At 39.9% G+C, this 20,740-nt stretch overlaps 1 protein-coding gene across 13 annotated transcripts in view; it reads left to right on the forward strand.

Annotated features, from left to right (window-relative positions):
• The first annotated feature begins 530 nt into the window (after positions 1-530).
• PPFIA2 (PTPRF interacting protein alpha 2) overlaps positions 531-20,740 on the forward strand; it is a 421,613-nt gene continuing 401,403 nt past the window's right edge. For 9 of the 13 annotated variants that reach the window (XM_084878850.1, XM_084878843.1, XM_084878856.1 and 6 more), the window contains exons 1-2: positions 531-614; positions 8,231-8,481. In XM_084878850.1, the coding sequence (XP_084734976.1) occupies positions 8,233-8,481 (249 nt within the window). In that variant the 5' untranslated portion in view covers positions 531-614; positions 8,231-8,232. Of the gene's footprint in view, positions 615-1,263; positions 1,497-2,941; positions 3,029-8,230; positions 8,482-20,740 lie in introns of those variants that run through there. The other 4 variants (XM_084878852.1, XM_084878853.1, XM_084878854.1 and 1 more) reach the window with 4 other exon arrangements.

Here is a 20,740-nt window from a genome sequence, read left to right on the forward strand (position 1 = left end):
TGAATGGAGAAGAACCGGGGAGGTGATGAGAAGTGACAGATGACGCCACACCCGGATTGACTCAGGTCTTCACAACCATGACTGTCATGCCCTCGTCCTGGGAGAAGGAAGCCGCTTAAAGAAATGAGCACAGGAGATCCGAGAGCCAGAAGGTGGCCAAGCCCATTCCCTCCCCAGCAGCGCGGGCAGACACGCGGCTTCCTGCAAAGACCATTGTGTGTGTGGGGGGGGGGGGGGGGGAGGGGGGGAAAAGGGGGGGAGCTCGGTGAGGAAGAGCCTCCTCCCTCCCCACACCTGCCCATCCCCAGCTCCCGCCCCGCCGGGGGCACTGGGACCCGCGCGGGCCCGGCAGCCCGGCTGCTCCGGGGCAGCCGTGTGGATCCGCGGGCGCGTGTGCGTGGGGAGGAGAGAGCGGAGACGTGATTACTTCAGAATTTATTTAAGGGCCGGTGGAAACCACTGCAGCAGCTTCCAGGGGAAGCCCTTGTTCCAGAAGAAGAGGAGGCGGCTGCTGCCAAGGAGGAGGAGGAGGGGGAGAGGCGGAGGAGGAGCGGCGGCGGCCACAGCGAGAGGCGAGTGAGGAGATGCTGTAGCATCAGAGCGGCTCCCGGCAGGTTGGTCCTCGCGGCCCGGGGATGCCGGCGGGGAGGCTGGCATTGCAAAGAGGCTGGGAGGAGACACTGGGTGTGTGTGCGGGGTTGACTGCCTGACTGCCTGCTTGCCTTTCCAGAGAAGAACTGCCTTTTTTTTCTTTTTCTTTTTCTTTTTCTTTTTTTTTCTTTTTGTGAAAGGAGACACCGTGGCGCGGAAATGGGCTGGGGGCCAGGAGGGCACCTGTCCTGCCTCCCGCATCCCCGGGGACCCGCTTCCCTGTAGCTTCCCTACTTGGGGCGTCAGCGGTGAACTCCGGAGGGGCTCCCGGAGGGGGATGAGGTGGAGAACTTCCCTGCCAGTTACTCAGCATCCTCCCCGCCAAGCTCACGTTTGGGGAGATGCCCTGCGGGTGTCTTGGCCCTGAAGGGGGAGCAGTGCCCCCGGATTAAGTTTCCACAGGTCCCGCCAGCCCCCGGCTCCCGGCTCCCGGCTCCCGGCTCCCGGCTCCGGCTCCCGGCGCCGGTGTCCGGCGGCGCGCGCGGGGCTGGCAAAGGGGCTGCGGCTGCTTTAAGAGCCGCCTCCCCCTCTCCTGCCTCTGACAATGGTCTGAACCGAGCTCTGCTTCCCAAAGCAAAATTTGTAATATGCCATTTTTCCGATGGACGCTCCCCCCTTTGGCCGCTGACGGGGCCGCGGGAGGATGCGGAGCCGCTGCCGGGCCGCCCGGAGGGCGCGGGGGGCTCCGGGGGGCGCGGGGCGCGCGGGGCTGAGCCGCCTGTCTCCCCCCGGCGCCGGGGGCAGGGTCCCGGGGCGCCGGGCGTGAGCCTCCCCTCCCGGCCAGCCCGAGGCTGCGGTGGTCATTGATCCATTGAAGAAGCGGGACCCGAGATTACCGGCATTAGGTACAATGACTGTATTTGAGTGACACGGTCTCCCCTACCGCTTTATTTATTTATTCATTTATTTTTTTAACTCCCTCCCCACCCGGCCCCACCCCGCCCCCAGGGAAGATGAGATGCAAATTCCTCCTTGCCAATTACTGACTGCTGGGTACCTTTGGCTTCCCACCGGTCTCACTCCCATCCCTCCTCCTATCTCCCTGCTCGGTTCCCTCCCGTTGGGCAGAATGAAGAATGCTAAGTGTGGAAAGGATGAAGTCAACTTCTTCAGGGGGCGGGGGTGTGGCCCAGAGACAGCTGTCCAGCCCTGGGAGATGATCTGGCTCCCTGGCCAGCGGTAGAGGCGCTGGGGTCAAGAAAGTGCAAAATGCTTCCTTAGAGGCGGATGGTATTATTTCCAGAGGGCAGGGGATTTCAGAGTTAAATAGGAGGAGGAATATTCATGTAACGTAATCAGACAATAGCTAGGATTTCTCTCAAGGAACTACTTTGTGTGTGTGTGTGTGTGTGTGTGTGTGTGTGTGTGTGTGTGTGTGTGTTAGCTGAGATGGAGCTGGGTTAGTTCTTAAAACTCAATCTTTGCAGAAGAAACTAACTACCAAAGATAATTTCATCGTTGCTTCTACTAAGGTCCTAGTTGATCTGCCTGTATAAAGTGATTCACTGTCAGGAAGGAGGAAAAAAAAAGCCTTTTGTAGCACTATTCTGTCTGTGTGGGTATTGCTTAAATGGCATATATTGCTAAGAAACACATTGGATCTTGAAGCTTTTGGGTACTGACGCCGGTGGGCATTCAAACTTTTATTTTGAAATCTGAGCGATTTAGGAGACAGTCAAGGTTATGTGCTAAGAATAAGGGAGTTGGTTTTCCTTGTATAAAATTATTCAAGCTAAATTTAAGCACTGGGATAATTAAACGAATCAAGTGTATTGTTGTTGGTTTTTTTTCCTTTTAAAATACAATAATCTCTACTCGGTCTTGAGACCTTCAGTAATTTAATGAACAAGGCATACACATCTAGAAGAGGATAACGTAATCCGTGTATCCCATTGACTTTGGAAAGGGGGAGATGAAAAGGCAAATATCAAAGCAAAGTGTTAGTAACCCCTTCCTGGTTTTTCAGGAATTATGCTATGCAAGGCAGTTGCGATTTTGAAAATGATCAGAAAAGTTAAAGGTGGTATATAAAGATGAAATGTACTAGTGTTGAATAAGCATAGACTTCTGAACTGTCCAACTTGCTTCAGATGTCATCTATTCTATGAGACAGTGTTTAATCTTACACTGAATTTCTATTTTTAATTGCTTTTAATTCCTAAAATGTGCATTTAAGAAATAGGTTATGTTATATTTTAAGGATTATACAAACATTTTGTAATTTATATTAGAATCTGAGTTCTATTGCAAGAAGCTAAAGTAGTTCATGAAAGTGTCTTATTTTTTGTAGAAAGATCATCTCCCCCACCTCCCAGTTTTGTTGAGAAGAGTTCAGATGTATTTATTTGGGTTGACTGCTGGTTAAGAAAAGCATAATGTATGTATCTTATTTCTTAGGTAATTTTGCATAGTTTGATTTTTCAAGTTGAATGTGAAGAGTTCAGAGTACTCAATGAAATTAAATCTTTAGGCATGAATCAAAAACCAAAATATTCTTTCTGAAAAGATGAATGTTTTATAATAAAAAGAATACTTGAATTTGTAAAAGCCCCTTATTATTTTACTGTGTAATCTCAGTCAGGTATACAATTAGAGTTTTAGAACACGTTTTAAAAAAATATATATTTTATTGATTTTGTACAGAGAGGAAGGGAGAGAGGTAGAGAGTTAGAAACATCGATGAGAGAGAGTCATAGATCAGCTGCCTCTTGCATACCCCCTACTGGGGATATGCCCGAAACCATGGTACATGCCCTCGACTGGAATCGAACCCAGGACCCTTCAGTCCCCAAGCCGACACTCTATCCATTGAGCCAAACCAGTCTAGGCTAGAACAGTTTTTTAAAAGCATAGATTATTAACCTGACTTTACAGAAGTTTTGACAGGTGCAGTGACTTTCCCTGGTTCACATGCTACAGGAGTGAAATTGAATCCAGTTCTCTGGAGTGTAGATTTAATATTAATAGACTTTCTGAAGTCCCCATGGTGCTTCGTCTCATCATAGCATTTTTGGACTTAATCAAAACCCAACTTCCATAGCCATTTAAGAGCCTGGTGACAAGTCTATGTTAGAAGTAGGGTAGTATATTCAGGAGAAAATTATAACAGAGTTAATCAATAAAAGTTGTGTTTTTCATTGGAATTTAAAATGAAGATGGGCTAGTGGCTTTCTTTCAAGAAGGATATAATTTAAAATACAGATTTAATAATGTTTAAGTAAATCTAAAATTTAAACCTCACAAGTGTTTTGACACAAATTGTCACAATGCTACCATTTTCTCTTCCAGTATTTTGTTGTAACTGTACATATCAAACAAACAAACAAAAAACACACATACAAAAAAATTCTACATTGGCTCCTGGTAATGATTTCTCAGAATGACACAGCTGTTCAGTATGTATGTCATGCATGGCAAGTAAGCTAATTGTTTTAAATATTCAAATGTGTTGGAACACTTTTTTGTTTTGCAATTTCCTTTCAATCAAGGTAAAGACAATTTGTAAATTTAGGAGTATTTTTATTCCATCTTTGTGATAGTGTTTGAATAAAATTCAAAATAAAAAAATACAAATAATATTTTATTTGTATCATTAAGTACCTAACAATAATAACTGTGTGTGTGTGTGCGTGCGAGTGTTTGTGCCTGTGTTCACACATCTGTACATTAATACATCCTGTGTATCTACCTTGTTATTTATTTTAGGGTGAATAAGAAATTGAACAAGCCAAATTCTTACCTACAGGTAGCCCACTGTTTTGAATGACAAGCAATAATTCAAAGCATTATCTTAAATTATTCTAAAAATCACCTCCTTAATGTTTTTTACATAGGGTATCAGCGACAAAAATACTTTGCTCTTATCTTTCTGAAAGTTTCTCCTAGCTTTCAGAGAGCCCTGATCAAATCATTTACAGATCATTGAATTTCTCTCCTCAATAACTCAATTTGTAGAAAGAATTACATAAAAATAATTAACTATTGAGCTGTTAAGGCTTGACATTTTATTTGAAAATATCATCATAAACATTTTCCCCAAGGACAGGAACATGTAGGCAGAAAAATGAATTGACCTTGCATTATAAAACCAAAGAATGCTTCAGGATCAACAGCCAAACCAGCCTTTCTCCACATCAGCCTTCTACAAAACCAAGCCCTCTAATTAATAGCTCCTGGCCTCAGGACAACGGCTGAAGCTGAGATGTGTTTGATTCTTTTAAAAATGTAAGACAGAGCATAAATGAGAAAAAGAGATACTTTCTGATTATTAAAATGCCACACACTAGATCAATGTTGCATCTCAATGTCTGTGTTGTCTATTTTAAAAAAAATCAACAGAGGAATCCAAGATGGCTGCTCAGGTAGACACCTAGCCGCAGCAGCACACAACAATTTCAATGGAATACAACTAAAATGTAGAGTGGACATCGCCCAGAGCTACAGGTAGTCGACTGACTGAAAATTCTACAACAAGAAGGAAAGAGAAAACCAGAAGGAAAATCAGAGGAGCTGAAAAAAAGCCTAAGGTACGGAGACATGCTGCGCGCTCACACGCACGCGCGAGGAGAGGTCGCAGCCGGAGAGGAGAAGAGGGCTGAGTGCTGCCCGGCGTTCCCTAGCAGGAAGGAAATAAAACCCCCAGCCTGGGCGGAACCCCCGAACCGGCAGCGCTGAGCCCCAGTTATGGGCCAGACCCTGGGGACCCAGGCTCCGGCAGGGGGAGACGGGGCTGTGAGGCGGAATCCCAGGCGAGCAGCGAAAAGCAGGGCCCCCGGAGTCGCGCGCATATTGCGCGCAGAGGACTAAATGTTGACTCTGATGCTGGATTACCCTAGCCGGAAGGAACAGGGCCTCCGGCGGCGCTGAGCCTCAGTCCGGACTGCTCTGAACCCCAGTTCTGGGCCAATCCCTGGGGACCCAGGCTCAAGTAGAGGGAGACGGGGCTGTGAGGTGGAGTCCTGGGAGAGCGGCGAAAGGCCGAGCCCCTGGAGTCACGCACATTGCTTGCAAGGGAAGGAATGTTGACTCTGAAGCGGGATTGCCCTGGAGGGAAGGAAACGGGAGCCCCGGCTCTGTTGGGCCCCAGTCTCGACTGCTCTGAACCCCAGTCCTGGACCAGACCCTGGGGACCCAGGCTCGAGCAGGGGGAGACGGGGCTGTGAGGCGGAATCCCAGGGGAGTGGTGAAAAGCGGAGCCCCCAGAGTCGCGCGCACTGTGCGCAGAGGACAGTCTGTTGACTCTGATCCTAGACTCCCCTAGCGGGAAAGAGAAAAAAAAAAGCTCCAGACTGGAGGAATGCGACAGGGAGCAGGAGCCCCTGCCGGACACCGGCCAGCCGGGCGCCTGCAGGGAGCTGGGCGACGGGGCCCCCAGGGGGGGGGGTGCCCCTGAGCCTTCGACCTCTGAGCGTGGGCAACGGAGCCAAGGCCTTGGGCTGCTTCCTGGGCAGCGCCGACCCCGGAAACAGGCTGGAGCAGCGAGGGAGCCCACAGAGAACAAAGGGGTGCCACAGGCCAACCTGCTGAGCTCCCAGGACAAGGAAGAAACCAAAGAAGTTCTCAATGTAAAGAAATCAAGTGAGAGCAAAAGATAGTAAAATTACTTAAGAAAGAATACAAAGAAGATCTTGAAAAATCAAAGACTAAGTCAGAACTCAATTCACCAGCCAACATTGCAACATATATGCGTTTAAAAAAAAAAAAAAGGACAGAATGTTGGAATAGCGGCGGCCAGGCCTAGAGTGCCCAGGCACAAGGCAGTGGCAACCGGGCCCGGAGCAGCAACGGCCAGGCCCCAGAGCAGCAGCAGCCAGAACTAAAGCAACAACAGCCAGCACTGGAGCAGCCAGACCTGGGGCAGTGGCAGCCAGGCCTGAGGCGGAGGCAGCCAAGCCCAGGATGGCCAGTCCAGGAACACCCAGACTCAGAGGGGCAGGGCCCGGAGAAGCCGGGCCCAGAGCAGCCGGGTTGGGAGCAGCCAGGCCCAGAACAGCAGTAGCCAAGCCCAGAGCATCCAGGCTGGGAGCGACCAGGCTTGGAGCGGCCGGGCCCGGGGCAGTCAGGCCCGGAGCAACCAGGTCTGGTGCGGCCAGGCCCGGAGCAGCAGCTGCCAGGCTGGGAGCGGCCAGGCCCGGAACAGCCCAGTCGGGTACGGCCAGGCCCGGAGCAGCAGCAGCCAAGTCCAGAGCAACTAGGTCGGGAGCGGCAGTGACCAGACCCGGAGCAGCTGGTTGTGGAACGAACCAGAGCAACAGAGGCCAGGCCCGGAGCAGCCAGGCCCGGAACAGCTCGCTCCTTGCCTGCCCACACCCCAGGGCTGCCTCTCAGACATGGCTGGAAACTTTAGGGGGAACTTGAGGGTCTGCTGAATCAAGTGATGAAGGCTTAGATCTGGATGTGTTGAGTTAGTATAGGGCTGGGGTGTTGATCTGTGAGTGCCTGGATGAGGCTGGTTGACCTATTTGGAAATGTCTTTTGTGTGAAATGTATCATTGGGCATGTGGAGGTATTATTGATATGAGAAAATGCTAAGTAATTGATTTACTATCTGAAAAGGGATTTACTATCGGGGAAAGGGAGGGAGGAAGAGACTGAACATAAACTGCACCTATGGATGAGGACAATGGGGGATGGGGAGGGGGCGGAGGGTGGGGTGGGAACCTGGTGGAGGGGGGAAGAAATGAGGAACCTTTGTAATAATATGAACAATAAAGATTGATTTAAAAAAATAAATAAATCAATAAATTATTATTTTTAACTATCCTGTGTAGTTAATTTATTTCATGACTGGTAGCCTCTGATTAGCAGCTGAGATGTGAAGTTACTGCATTGACCAATGTAATTTATGGTATCAGTTTTGTGGAACATTCGAAAGTGTTAATTTGTATTGTTTGGATGAAAACCAGACAATGCAGCTCACAGGAAACAAAGGAATATTTAGCGCAATTAATAGTATATTAATCTAAACAAATATATGTACCTCACTCTATTTCATAAAGGTTATATTTAATTCAGTCACTTTACCTTGTAGTCTACTTCAGGAATTTAGGAAGAGATCCTGTAAAAATAATAAAATGGGAGTTTTGAAGTAAAAAAGCTTTAAATTGGTGTGAAAAAAGTATTGATAAAATAAAAAAAGTAAAAACTGTTTATTGTATAAACAGAATACTCTCTTACTTGTAAAATTTCCTGAATAAAAGAGTGAACATTAATTCATTGAATTACTTGTCATTTAAAAATAATTTACTGCCCACCCATTAAGTGGCAGACACTGCTTGTTGTTAACAATATATAACAAAGATAACATGAAGGTATTAGCAATAAGGGATTTGTAAATTTATAGGGGGGAAAAGGTGATCAATTAACAAATGTAGTGACATGTTACTAAAAATTGAATTAGGTGGAATAATTCATGAAAAAAATCACTTTCCTTTGAGATAAAAATATTTAGTTTGCTTGGAATAAGGGGAAAAGAGACAATTGGCTAAGGAGCTGCACAGCATTTGCTGGGTTAGGCCTGGGCGGCATTATTGGAAAACATCTCTTTACTAAGACTTCCCTCCCCTTTACTTTCTTTAAGCAATGATGTGTGAAGTGATGCCCACGATTAATGAGGACACCCCAATGAGCCAAAGGGGGTCCCAAAGCAGTGGCTCGGACTCGGACTCCCATTTCGAGCAGCTGATGGTGAATATGCTTGATGAAAGGGACCGTCTTCTGGACACCCTTCGCGAGACCCAGGAAAGTCTTTCCCTTGCCCAGCAAAGACTGCAGGATGTCATCTACGACAGAGATTCGCTCCAGAGACAGCTCAACTCAGCCCTGCCGCAGGTATGCTTCCTGGTAGCATTTGTCCTTCCGACTGCAGTTGAAATATGATAAGGCTTAAGTAAGCTTTGTTTTATTTCCATTCTTATAATTATGTTTCCCTTTATAATATATGGTATGTATGTTTTGGTGAGAGAGAAAAAAATAGGAATAGATACTAATTCACATAAAACCTTGCCTCAAAGAAAATTGTGGTATGTTGGTGATGGGAAGTGTGGAGCATGAGTTTCTACCCGGTCTTTTCTTTTTCTTTTCTTTTTTTTTTTTTTTTAATTTAATCTGTATGTTTTGGTGGGGGTGGAAAATCACCTGTTTATCATCAGAATATGGGAACAGTTGATTTCCTTCCTTTTTTGAACACAATCATGTCATTTGGAAGCATGTACTTTTCGCTTTCAGTTGTGTGCTCTGTCTTTGGAAGGGATAATAGTTTGGGAAACTACTAATTATTTTTATTTAGACAGTATTAGAAATATTTTTTTTTAAATGCCTTCCACCTGCTTAAAAATTCTGGGAGTTATTGATGTATTGCCTTCTCCATTCAAAAACATCTCAACCAGTTTCTTTTAATAAACTATTTTGGAAATTAGAAAAACGGCGAAAGTTCAGCACTTATTCTCACAAACTTAAAATTGTTAGATGAGTTATTTTTTAGAATATTTTTGTCAAGAATATCATTTTATAAAAAATATAAAATTTTAAGGATTCCCAGATTATTTATATACAAAGTTAGTAGTGAAAGTTAATTTTTTAATTTAAGAGTAGCATATTTGTATTTATTTGAAGTATGGAAAAAAGCATAGAAATTAAACGAGATTTTTAATAATCACTACCAATATATACTATATTTTTGTATAATATAAAAAAAAAATTGGTCCTGTGCTTTACATACAATATAGCTAATGTTGAAGAGTTTCCTTCTCTCTGTGAAGTTATATCTTGTAAATATTATGCTTTCATAAATATTAAAATGTATATAATGAAGGTAGATGAAATTCTAAACCCAGCTGTATTATTAACTTGCACTGTGGTGTGGAGGTACTGATCACTATCAGAATGGAAAGGACCACCTAGGACCTTTATCACACCCCATTAGGTAATCCCATAACTCTATATGGATAACACCTGTCCTAGACTTTTCATTTATAGTCAGCTTGTCTTGCTTTGAGATACAATTATATTTCCAGTAACTCTCACCTGTAGGTACCCTGGTGTGTCTACTTACACAGGATGAGTTGATTCATTTAAAAAACTTCATCAATAATTTTATTCTTAAAGCTAGACATTTCAGTCTTTGCAATTGTTCTTCACAAGGTAATTTCTAGAGTGATCACATCATGCTTACTCCTCACTAGGGCTATTTGAGTTGGTCAATGCTGCTGTTAAAGGGTGGTCCCTGAACCAAACATTCATCATCTTCTGTGACAAGCCTAGACTGGGATAATCATTTCTTTTTCTGGATAGAGTGTTTCATTATGAGAAGCATAGGACTGTATTATATTTGGGAGCAGCTTCAACATACTTTTAGTATGTCCTGGGACAGTCAACTTATAACTGAATTGCATAAGTGTTACCTGTGTTCCCATTTTCCCTACTCCTTTTGGAAGTTGACCCTTTGGTCCTAAATGTACAAATATGCATGTACCTCTCCTATATTTATCTTTTTGTATTTTATTCAAGCCTGATGGTGTTGATTTGGATCCTAACTCTATCAAAGTGATTCTAAGAATAATTTGGGTTTTTGAATTTTTTTCTCTATCTTTACCAAAATGAGTGATTATTTCATAAGAATGCTGAAAATAGAAAGTACTACAACAATATTTTTTTGGGGGGAAAAGAAAACTGAAAATGTTTTCATATAAATAATATTGTTTAGATAAATCTATTCTTAAAGGTACAAGAATGAAAAATTTTAATTCTAGAAATTCGATTGTATTGAATATCTGGTTTATAACATGACCTAAAATTTCAAGTTTTGAATTTTAGTCAATCTCTTATCCAAACACTTTGGGGCCAGGTGTTTTAGAAATAAAAATTTTCCTTAGTTCTTTGTATATATGTAATAAATATTATGGAATACTCCTGCAGATGAATTCTGGATAGAATCCCATAAATATACATTTACATATCTGAAGATAATTCTATGAATATTTCTATTGTATGGAAAAAATAAAAACTATAAATGTCTCATGTTAGGACTGGCTTGGTTTTGCCACCAATCAAGTCTGCAACATACAACAAAATATGAGTTTTTAGAGTGTATAGGTTTGGGAATTATATACTAGGCATTATGAACCTGTACTTTTAGATGCACATAGTTTCAATCTGATCTACAAATACTTTGACACATTTCTTTAATATTGTTTTGCAGTTTAGAGTTATAAATATCAAATACTCCTAGTAATCCACAGGTTCTTAAATGATAGTCCTGTCATTTTAATTACCTATAACCCTAAAGGGCTATAGGTTTCCTAATAGAAGAGTATTCTTTAATTGCTATCTTTGAATCTTTTTCAATATTTTGTAAGCAATGCACCTGCAATGTTTGGTGGCACTGCATTTGACATTTATCTTGATAGAGAAAATGATTACCATAAATGTGAGTCTTAAGGCAGAAATAAAGCATGTAAAATTGAAAATTACTCTAAATACATCAAGTAAAAATTATTTTAGCAAATATGGGAGAAAATTCAAAGCAGAGTCAAACTTTATGACACGTCATTGTAAAAATTGCCTATCTAATACTTTTAGGTATTGATAACTTGGTGCTTTGCTTTAGTTACTTTCTCTTATCATTCTTTTATGAACAATGCATCAATGATTAGTTCTTCACATAATTTAAAAGTATTCCACATCTCCAGGCCTGATGTTTCTGAACTACACACTCAATTTTTTTAGAAATTTACATGTTCCGCAGAACCTCAGCTTCAATGTGCCTCAAACTCAGTCATCATCTGTCTCTTGTTTCCTCAACCTAATTTGCTTGAATTCCTCACCCAGACACCTGAGAATACTCATAGATGAAGTCTTCTCCCTCACCTCTGAATTTAGTGCTCTTTGGGCCATACAGTTTTAAATCTCTTAAGTAATTCTCAGTCTCTCTGTATTTTCTGGTTTTCTGCAGCTGGCCTATAGTGTTCTCCTCAATATCTTTGAGTCACTTCTCATCCCAGCCTAGCCTTTATATCTTCCCAGAAGCTTTCTCTGAAAGCCCAAGTATATTTCCTCTGTTCCTTACCCTTATTATCTACCATATTATCATTAAGATATATTGATTAAGTGACTAGATTGTAGACTCCTTGAGAGCAGGCACATATGTCAATCATCTACAACCCTCTCAACCATTAGAGTAATAGTAGCAAGTACTTTCAAGGTAAATGAGAACTAAATGTATATGGTTTAATGTAGAAAGAGCAATACATTTGAAATGGGAAGATTTGGTTGGTATTGTGACTCTACCATACATCATAACTTGAGTCAGGACTTCAGATTTCCATATTACAAAAAGTGGTTAATACAAATACCTCAAATAATAGTTTATGATGATTAAAGAAAAGAATGTAAGTAATAATGTAAAAATTAATTAATTTGTAAAGCATTATATAAAAGTGATTGTATCTGTTTTGTCCAGAATGCCAAAAGATAAACTAATTTCTTCATATGTATGTCAATGGGAATTAGAACAACTTGGTAGGGAATATTGATAAACAGTTTAACATTTTTGAAATCAGGATAAATATTTGTTAATTACTAATATGCTTATTAATAATATTTAAAGAAAAATTAAAGATAGTGAGATTTCTATTGTAAAAATTATATATAAAAGTTTAAAATTAATTTTTATCATTTTATTTAACATTTATTGAAGGCCTTCTGTATATTATTAAATGGTTACATATGTTTGTAAAAGGACTAGAAAAAAAAGGAATACAATTTGCTTCCAGAGAATTTAGGGGATAGAGTTGCTTAGCAAAAATATGTAAAGTGGATCGAAATTAATATGGTAAAAGATTATAGAGGTACTGGAAATATTTGAGATATAATATTGGTTGTGATTAACAGCAGAAAGTTTCATATGGAAAGCAATTTTAGAGAGTTATTTTTAGGAAAAGGTTGGAAATAACTCAAGGGTATTTCATGTGAAGTAGTAGAGTTTTGCATAGGCCTCTGTTCAAGGACATTTTGGGGGATAGAAATCCAGCCTATACTCTGCTTTCAGGGTTAGGCTTTGGGTTTCCTAATATTCACAGTATCTTTTTTTTTTTTTTTTTTTTCTTTAAGAAGACTAGGAATTAAATAAGGAGAATAACAACAGATTTGTTTATTGAAGGGTTGTAGAGTAGGAATGAAATTTTTTATAGTGTCACTGGAGGAGTGTGGCCTGTTCATATGTGTGGTGACAGCTAAAAACAGGAGTTTGTCTACAGGATGATTAGTAAAATTATGAATGAACTGGTGATATGATAAGGTAATAATGAAGAAATATTCTGATGTTTGAATTAGGATAGATTGCCTACTATTCATGTATTAGCTATCTTGCTAAAATAATGCGGTGTGACAAACAACACAAAAGCTCAGTGTCTTGCAAAAATATTTGTTTATGAAATTCAGGTGATCTTAACTTGGATTGGTTGATCTTGGCTGTGCTCACTTATGCCACTAGTTAGCTAAAGGTTGGCATGGTTAGTTATACTGGCCATTGTCTGATATAGATGGCCTCAGCTAGACCAACTGGGGTCACTCAGCTCTATGCATGCATTTAATCCTGCAATAGGCCAGATTATTCATGGTCATGGCAAAGGAATATGAGTAAAACATTAACAATCAAGTGCTCTGTAAGCTTCTTCTTGGGTATATTTTGCTAATATCACTTGGCCTAGACCAGAGACCAAGTGGAAAGCAATACAAAATTACATGGAAAAACTACAGGAGGGACGAAGCAGGGACCATAAGTGCAATTCATCTATTGCTAAAATAATGCTGTGTAATCTATGCTAAAAGAGTTGTTTAGGTAATCATTATGTTAGGAAAATATTATCATACTAATGTATCAGTTTTGGTGAAGTGTAGGAATTTAAAATAGGATTGTGAACCTTGAATATGATAGAAACAATACAAACGGAAAGAATATTGAGGAGAAAAAAGAAACAAGAACTAGTAATGAACTGAATGGCCAAGGCTTTGGACTTGAGTTGGAAGATTTGATTATTTATTTATTTAAAATATATTTCATTGCTTTCAGAGAGGAAGGGAGAAAGAGAGAAAGATAGGAGCATCAATGATGAGAGAGAATCATTGATAAGCTGTCTTCTGCACACCCCTCACTGGGGATCAAGCCCACAACCCAGGCATGTGCTCTGACTGGAAATCGAACCATGACCCCCTGGTTCATAGGTCAATGGAAAACCACTGAGCCATGCAGGCCAGCCGGAAGATGTGAATTTGAATTGGAGTCCTTCCACATACTAGCTGAGGAACCACTGTTACCTAACTTGACTTCTCTGAAACTCTGTTTCCTTACTTGGAATAAGGGATAGTATCTTCTCTCAGGAGTGGTTGAAAAGAGCTGTGTGTTTGTGCTTCGGAAACCCTGAACATTATAAAATGTCAGGAGGTATTTTTCATAAACTCATATATTCTCATATACTCATATATTCTCTGAAGATGAATTAAATTAAAAGAAGCTACTTGTGGAAAAGAGAGATATGTTTTTATTTTGACATTTTATTTAACTTTATATTTAATGTTGACACTAATTGGAGATGTGCCCATTTCCCCCTTTGCCCACCTCTATCCAATCCCCACTCCCCTTCCCTCTGGCCATCACTGGACTGTAGTCTGTGTCTATGGTTTGTGCATATATGTTCTTTGGCTAATTCTTTCACCTTCCTTCATCCACTCCCCCAATGCCTTCCTTCTGATAGCTGTCAATCTGTTCTATGCATCCATGCCTTTGATTCTATTCTGTTCAACAGTTTATTTTGTTCTTTAGATCCCAGATATAAGTGAGGTCATATGTCTTTCTCTGATTTGTTTATTTCACTTAGCATAATAATCTCCAGTTTGTGTTTTGACAATTTAAAATGCAAAATATTTAAATAAAACTTGCTGAGAGTGACAGAAGTTACTTTTATTCTGGAGGCACACTACCTACTTTTTGGCTTGCTAGTTACTAGCTCAATAACTTTAGTCAAAGTAGTTCATTCAAATAATGATAGAACCTGCCTTATATGATCATTATGATAAATAAATGAGCTGGAACATGTCAAATGACCAATTCAATGCCTCATAGATAGTACATGCTCAATAAATGTTAAAAGCCACTATTGCTGCTGTTATTATTACCATAGGTGTTATCATCATTATTAGCCAACCTTAACTGCACAATTTTACTGGGTAATGATGAACACTGGCACACAGTGAAAGCACTAAAATCCGTACTGTCCAAAATCTTAATCTAATTTTGCAAGTCCTTTTATTAATTTGTGTGGGTGTTTTTTTGTTGTTGTTTGTTTTGTTTTTTTAAAATCTTAACTACCCTCTTCTAAATAGTTTTCCCAAATTCTCCACTTCCTCAAGGAATCCGCCACTCTTATGTGTTTCTTGATTAAGTCAAACAACTTTCTTTCCTATTGTGCTGAGAAGATGAAATCTGGGCTGAGCTTCGAGCTTTTCAGAAAAACCTAATGCCACCACACTAAGCAATAGGCCAGTTTTATCCCTTGCTCCTGTCAGAGAAAGATGCTGCCTTTTTTACTACCTCTTATTGTAGTCATTCTATTTTTTGATGGCTATTTCTACCAGTTGGCTATTTTCCCGCCCAGGCAACTGAAATGGTATTCACTTGAAGCTTTTATTTTTCATTATTTCTATCTCCTTTTTTATCCTTCATAATAAGACTTCTATTATCACCATTCTTCTAAAACTGCATTTCAGTATGCTGTCAATGGATGCGTTTTTAAAATCTATCAATCCTCTTTCTTTCTCCATGCCCCTTGCATCTTTGTGCCAAGCAATGCTATTAATTATTTTTATCTTGAAATTCTAATGTCCTTATTTCTCCATAACCATTTCTTTTCTAGGCTACTTGGTTTGTTGTCCTTCAATATACACACTTTTCTCACATATCACTATACACTTATTTACACCCATAATTGTCTTTATTTCCTATATTCTCTAATATTAAGCATTGCCTTTTCTGCTTAAGACTAATACTTTACTCTAAATCCTTGATCCCTCCTGCTCATCTCCTCCAATTATTTTTTTTCCTGTCTCTAGTATCTTCAGCTTCTCTCTCTCTCTCTCTCTCTCTCTCTCTCTCTCTCTCTCTCTCTCTCACACACACACACACACACACACACACACACACACACACACACAACTGGCTCTAGCTTTTGGGGGTAACATTAAATTCTATTATTTAAAAGTAAATGATAACAAGTACAATACAAATAATAAAAACAAAAACAAAACAGTCTCCCCAAACTAACTTTTCTTTTCCTATAAACTTATTTCCCAACTTGTCTGTCCTCACCTTCTATTTACTCTTTGAGCAAATGCAGTTTGGCTTTCCCGCTAACTCACTGCTCAAAATTAAGTCTCCATTAACCAATTAATGAGTGAGGTTGTTTTGTTTTATTAAAATTCACCATAAAATTTGACACTGTGATTGTTACCTTCTCAACAAAACAACAAAACACCTACTCTCTTTATTTTTGTGATACCAAACTGTTTTAAATCATTTTGATTTTTTTCTCTAATTTTTTTATATGTGTAACTCCTCATCTAGCCACTCTTTAAATGTTAAATAAGATAATAGTAATAGCTAACATTTCTGAACTCTCCCACAATGCCAAGCAATGTTTCATTTAAGTATCCACATATTAAAATGGGAATCTTTCTTTCTATTGAGAGGAGGCTAAATAAGTGAGGTGTAAGACTTTACTTGCAGGGTTTGCTAAGATATAGTCCTACTAATAAGTCCAGCATTAGCTCAGACTCCATTTTAAGATTCCAAAGTTTGAGATGGTAAAGCTCAAAGGGATGGGGTTTTCTTGGAGAGCTGTTGCTTTGCTGTGTATAATCTACCATCCATGCATAAGGGTGGAGTGGTTCCTGTTCAACGTTATTAAGTGAGAAGGTCTTCAGGGAAAACATTCAGAGAGCTTGATGTTTGTTTCCTTCGAGATGGAGATGAAGGAAGTCAGATGTAGCTTGAGATATCCTGCATCCATGGTAGATTAAAGAGTCATATATCAGGCAAGTTGTAAGAACTCCAATGTCAATACAAAAGTTGGTGATTTTTTTAAGAGCCAACGGGGCCCTCAAAAGGGGAGCTTGGCCCAGCTGGTTCAGCTTAGTTGGTTGAGTATCGTCCCTTGCAGCAAGAGATTGCTTATTCCACTCCTGGTCAGGGCACATGCCCAGTTGTGGGCCCAGTCCACAGTAGGAGGCTTGCAGGAGGCAGCCATTTGATATTCTATCTCATCAGTGCTTCTGTCCCTCTTCCTTCCTCTCTTCTGAAATCTCTGAAATTAATAAAAACGTATTTTAAAAGGGGGGAGGAGCTTGCTTAGGATTATTTTTGTGTAAACCTATATAGTAAATACCTTGTTAGAAGCCCAGGTACCTAAATAGTGAACAATTTAAGTGAGGATTGGATGATTGGTACCAGAGAAGAGACTGAGAACAAGTCATGTAAAACCAGGGAAGAACCACTTCTACTTGGGAAAGCTACAAATATACTTCAAAAGGAGGGTCACTAACTATATATATATAATTACTATATATATATATAGTTACTATATATATATATATTTAATGCATTTTTATTGATTTCAGAGAGGAAGAGAAAGGGTGAGAGAGAGAGATAGAAACATCAATGATGAGGAAGAATCATTGATCAGCTGCCTCCTACCCCCCCCACCCCCAGAATCAAGCCTGAAACCCCAGCATGTTTCCTGACCAGGGATAGAACTGTGAACTCCTGTTTCATAGGTTGATCCTCAACCACTAAGCCCCACTGTTCAGGCAAGGAGCCCAATTTTATCCTCAGAGCATTGGGAACGCATAGTAGTGTTTTAAACATGGAAGCATCCTGATTAAATACTGTTATGAACTGTCCATGTTCATAGAAAAGGCCAGCTACCTCTCAAGTGTTCTAGATCTCATCCTCTCTTGCTATTCCAGGATAAGACATTTCTCTCTGTTTTCTACGTCATCAATGTTTCTATCTCTAATGGATTATAGCCAAGAGCATTAAATAGTCTTATATTTATCCCATTTAAGAAATCTATTAATGATCCTGCCCTACCAAGTTTCCACCTCTTTTTTCTTTTCCAGTACAGCAAAAGTATTTTTTAAATTATGTTCACTTATTTTTTAATAATTTCTCTTGAATCCATTTGTTAGGTATTCACTCAATCAACTTTAATTGCTCTTGTGAACATTATCTATACCCTCCACGTTGCTAAATGTAATGATCAATTCTCTGCCTTCATTCCTGTTTATGAATATGTATAGTGATTTCTCCCTTCTGTAAACATTTTCATTAGGTTCTAGGGCATCTCACTTGTCTGGTTTTTCTCCTACTTCATTGCTCACTCCTCAGTCTTTATTATTGGTTATGCCTCATCCTCCAGGGTTTAGTTCCTATATCTTTTCTCAAGTCTTGACTGACACCATTAATGATCTCTTTCATCTCCTGGCTTTACACATCAGCAAAACGCTGATGATGCCTATGTATATTTCTCATCTAGACATTTTCTTTGATGTGCAAGCTCATATTGTCAAATCAGAAATTTAATATGTCCAAACTGAGTTCATGATCTTCATTTACTCTTCTGCATCTCAATTAATAGCAATGCCAATTTCCCATTGGCCTGGTCCAGAAGTGTGGTCTTGTTTTGTTTCCTTTCTGTATTTAATCTAGCAGTTAAGACTCTCCATTTTATCTTCAAAAGTATATGTAGAACTAAATCACTATAAACAACTCTACAATTTGATTCTAATTAGTCTTATCTCAGACCTGGGGATTAGACAGGATTTTCCTAAATAGACTCCTTGCTTGCGTCTTTGTATCTCACCAGGAATAGCAAATGATATTCTGATTTTGAGAAAAGGTAAGTCATGTTAGCTTTATATCTGCTCAAATCTCTGAAATGCCCATCTCAAAGTACAAGCCCAAGTTTTAAAATGGGTGAGGTATAACATCTGTCTCTTTCTTTTTATCTGTCTGATCTCATCTGTAGTTTTCTAGCTCACTCACTCTATCCCACCACCAGGTGTTCTTGCTGTTCAACATTTCAGGCAGTTAGTTGCCTTAGAGATTTTTGCACTGGCTATTTCCTATGCCTGGGAAAGTTGTCCTCCTACCATTTGACTTGCTTCCTCAACTCATTCAAGGCTTTACTCAGCTCTCACCTCCTCAGTGAGGCTAGGCCTGATCATCCTATTTAAAATTGTAATAGCCCCTACTTAATTACTCCCAATCTCTATTCTCAGCTTTCACTCCATAGCAAACAACCATCCAACACAGTGTATATTATATTTCTTTGTCCTGTTTATTAACTCTTTCTCCCTCTACTAGATTCTGTTCTGTGAAGCCAGAGAATTTTTCCCAATGGTTTACAGCTGTATTTTCTACCTATAACAGTATCTGGCATTTGATTATTGTTCAAAAATACTAAGTAATAAAATAAAAATAAAAATAATTATTTTGCATGTTGAACATATTTCATGATATTTCCTCTGTGTTTAATTGGCAAGTCATATAGTCTGATAATTAGAATATATTCAGTATCTGGATAAAACAGGAAACAAATACAACTTATAGAGCTTTATACTATACTAAAGTCATAGCATAAAAAGGATGGTGTTAATATTGTACCTCAAAGCCCCTGCTAGAATGAAGTGGGTTTTATATTAAGAGGTGGAGGCATTTTGAATATTTTATGAATCAGATCAAAGAAGATCAGGATGTAAATTACTTGTTTTGAAAATATGCATAAAGGATATAGATCCAAGACTTCTAAAATTCAAATTCCAATCTTTTTTTTTGTTGTTCTTTTGTTGTTGTTTTTTTTTTTTTTACTAAGGAGTGTTTTTTAAAAAAAAATAAATGATATGGATTATTTTGTGATGTTATAATACTATAAACACTATATGATAACTATGTCTGACTTTCGTTTTATAGAAAGACAAAAGTAGAATAATGTTTTGGTTGTTTTTTAATTTTTGAATCAGTTTGCTGTAATCATTGATTTTTTTACTTGCTCTCTTTCTCTTTCTCTCAGAAGGAATTATATCAACAGGAAAATGGCCACTAGATGAGTGTTTAACATGTTTTCCACAGAATTTCACAGAATGATTTCTTATACTTAATATTAGCATATAGATGATTCATTTATTTTGAAGTGTTCCTAAAGACCCATGTTAATTTTGATGCTAATTAGAGGAAATTGTTTAAGAATGGATGTGATTGGAATTTGATACATTTTTCTATAGTAAACTAATTTTCTTGATTATTCTGACCTATGATTCTTTTTTTTTTTTTTTTTTTTTTTTTTTAATGCCCACTAGCTGTGTAATCTGCTTCAATTAGGATATATAATATATTGGCTCAAAATTTTATCAATACTTGTGAGAGTTTAGAAGTTACATATTGTGGTGACTTATTATATACAAAATTAGTGCACATGTGTGTGTATATGTGTGTGTGTGTGTGTGTGTGTGTGTGTCCCTCAGCCCAGCCTGCACCCCCTCTAATCTGGGACATACCTCTCACAATCCAGGACTGCTGGCTCCCAAATGCTCACCTGCCTGCCTGCCTGATTGCCCCTAACCACTTCTGATTGCCAGCCTGATCACACCCTAACCACTTCCATGCTAGCTTGATCAATGCCTAATTGCTCCCCTGCCAGCCCAATTGACCCTAACTGCCCTCGCCTGCCAGCCTATTTGCCCCCAACTGCTCTCCTCTGCTGGCCTAGTCACCCCTAACTGCCCTCTCTGCAGGCCTGATCACCTCCAACTGCCCTCCCTTGCAGGCCTGGTGTCTCCCAACTGCCTTCCCCTGCTGGCTTGATTGCCCCCAATTGCCCTCCCCTGCCAGCCATCTTGTGGCAGGCATCTTACATCCACATGGGTGGCCATCTTTGTCCACATGGAGGTGGCCATCTTGTGTGTTGGAGTGACAGTCAGTTTGCATATTATTCTTTTATTAGATAGGATTTTTAATGAACCAAGCTTAAAAAATAATACT

Source organism: Pipistrellus hanaki, assembly GCF_964339955.1.
Source record: "Pipistrellus hanaki genome assembly, chromosome: 3".
In the NCBI taxonomy this organism is placed as follows: Eukaryota; Metazoa; Chordata; class Mammalia; order Chiroptera; family Vespertilionidae; genus Pipistrellus; species Pipistrellus hanaki.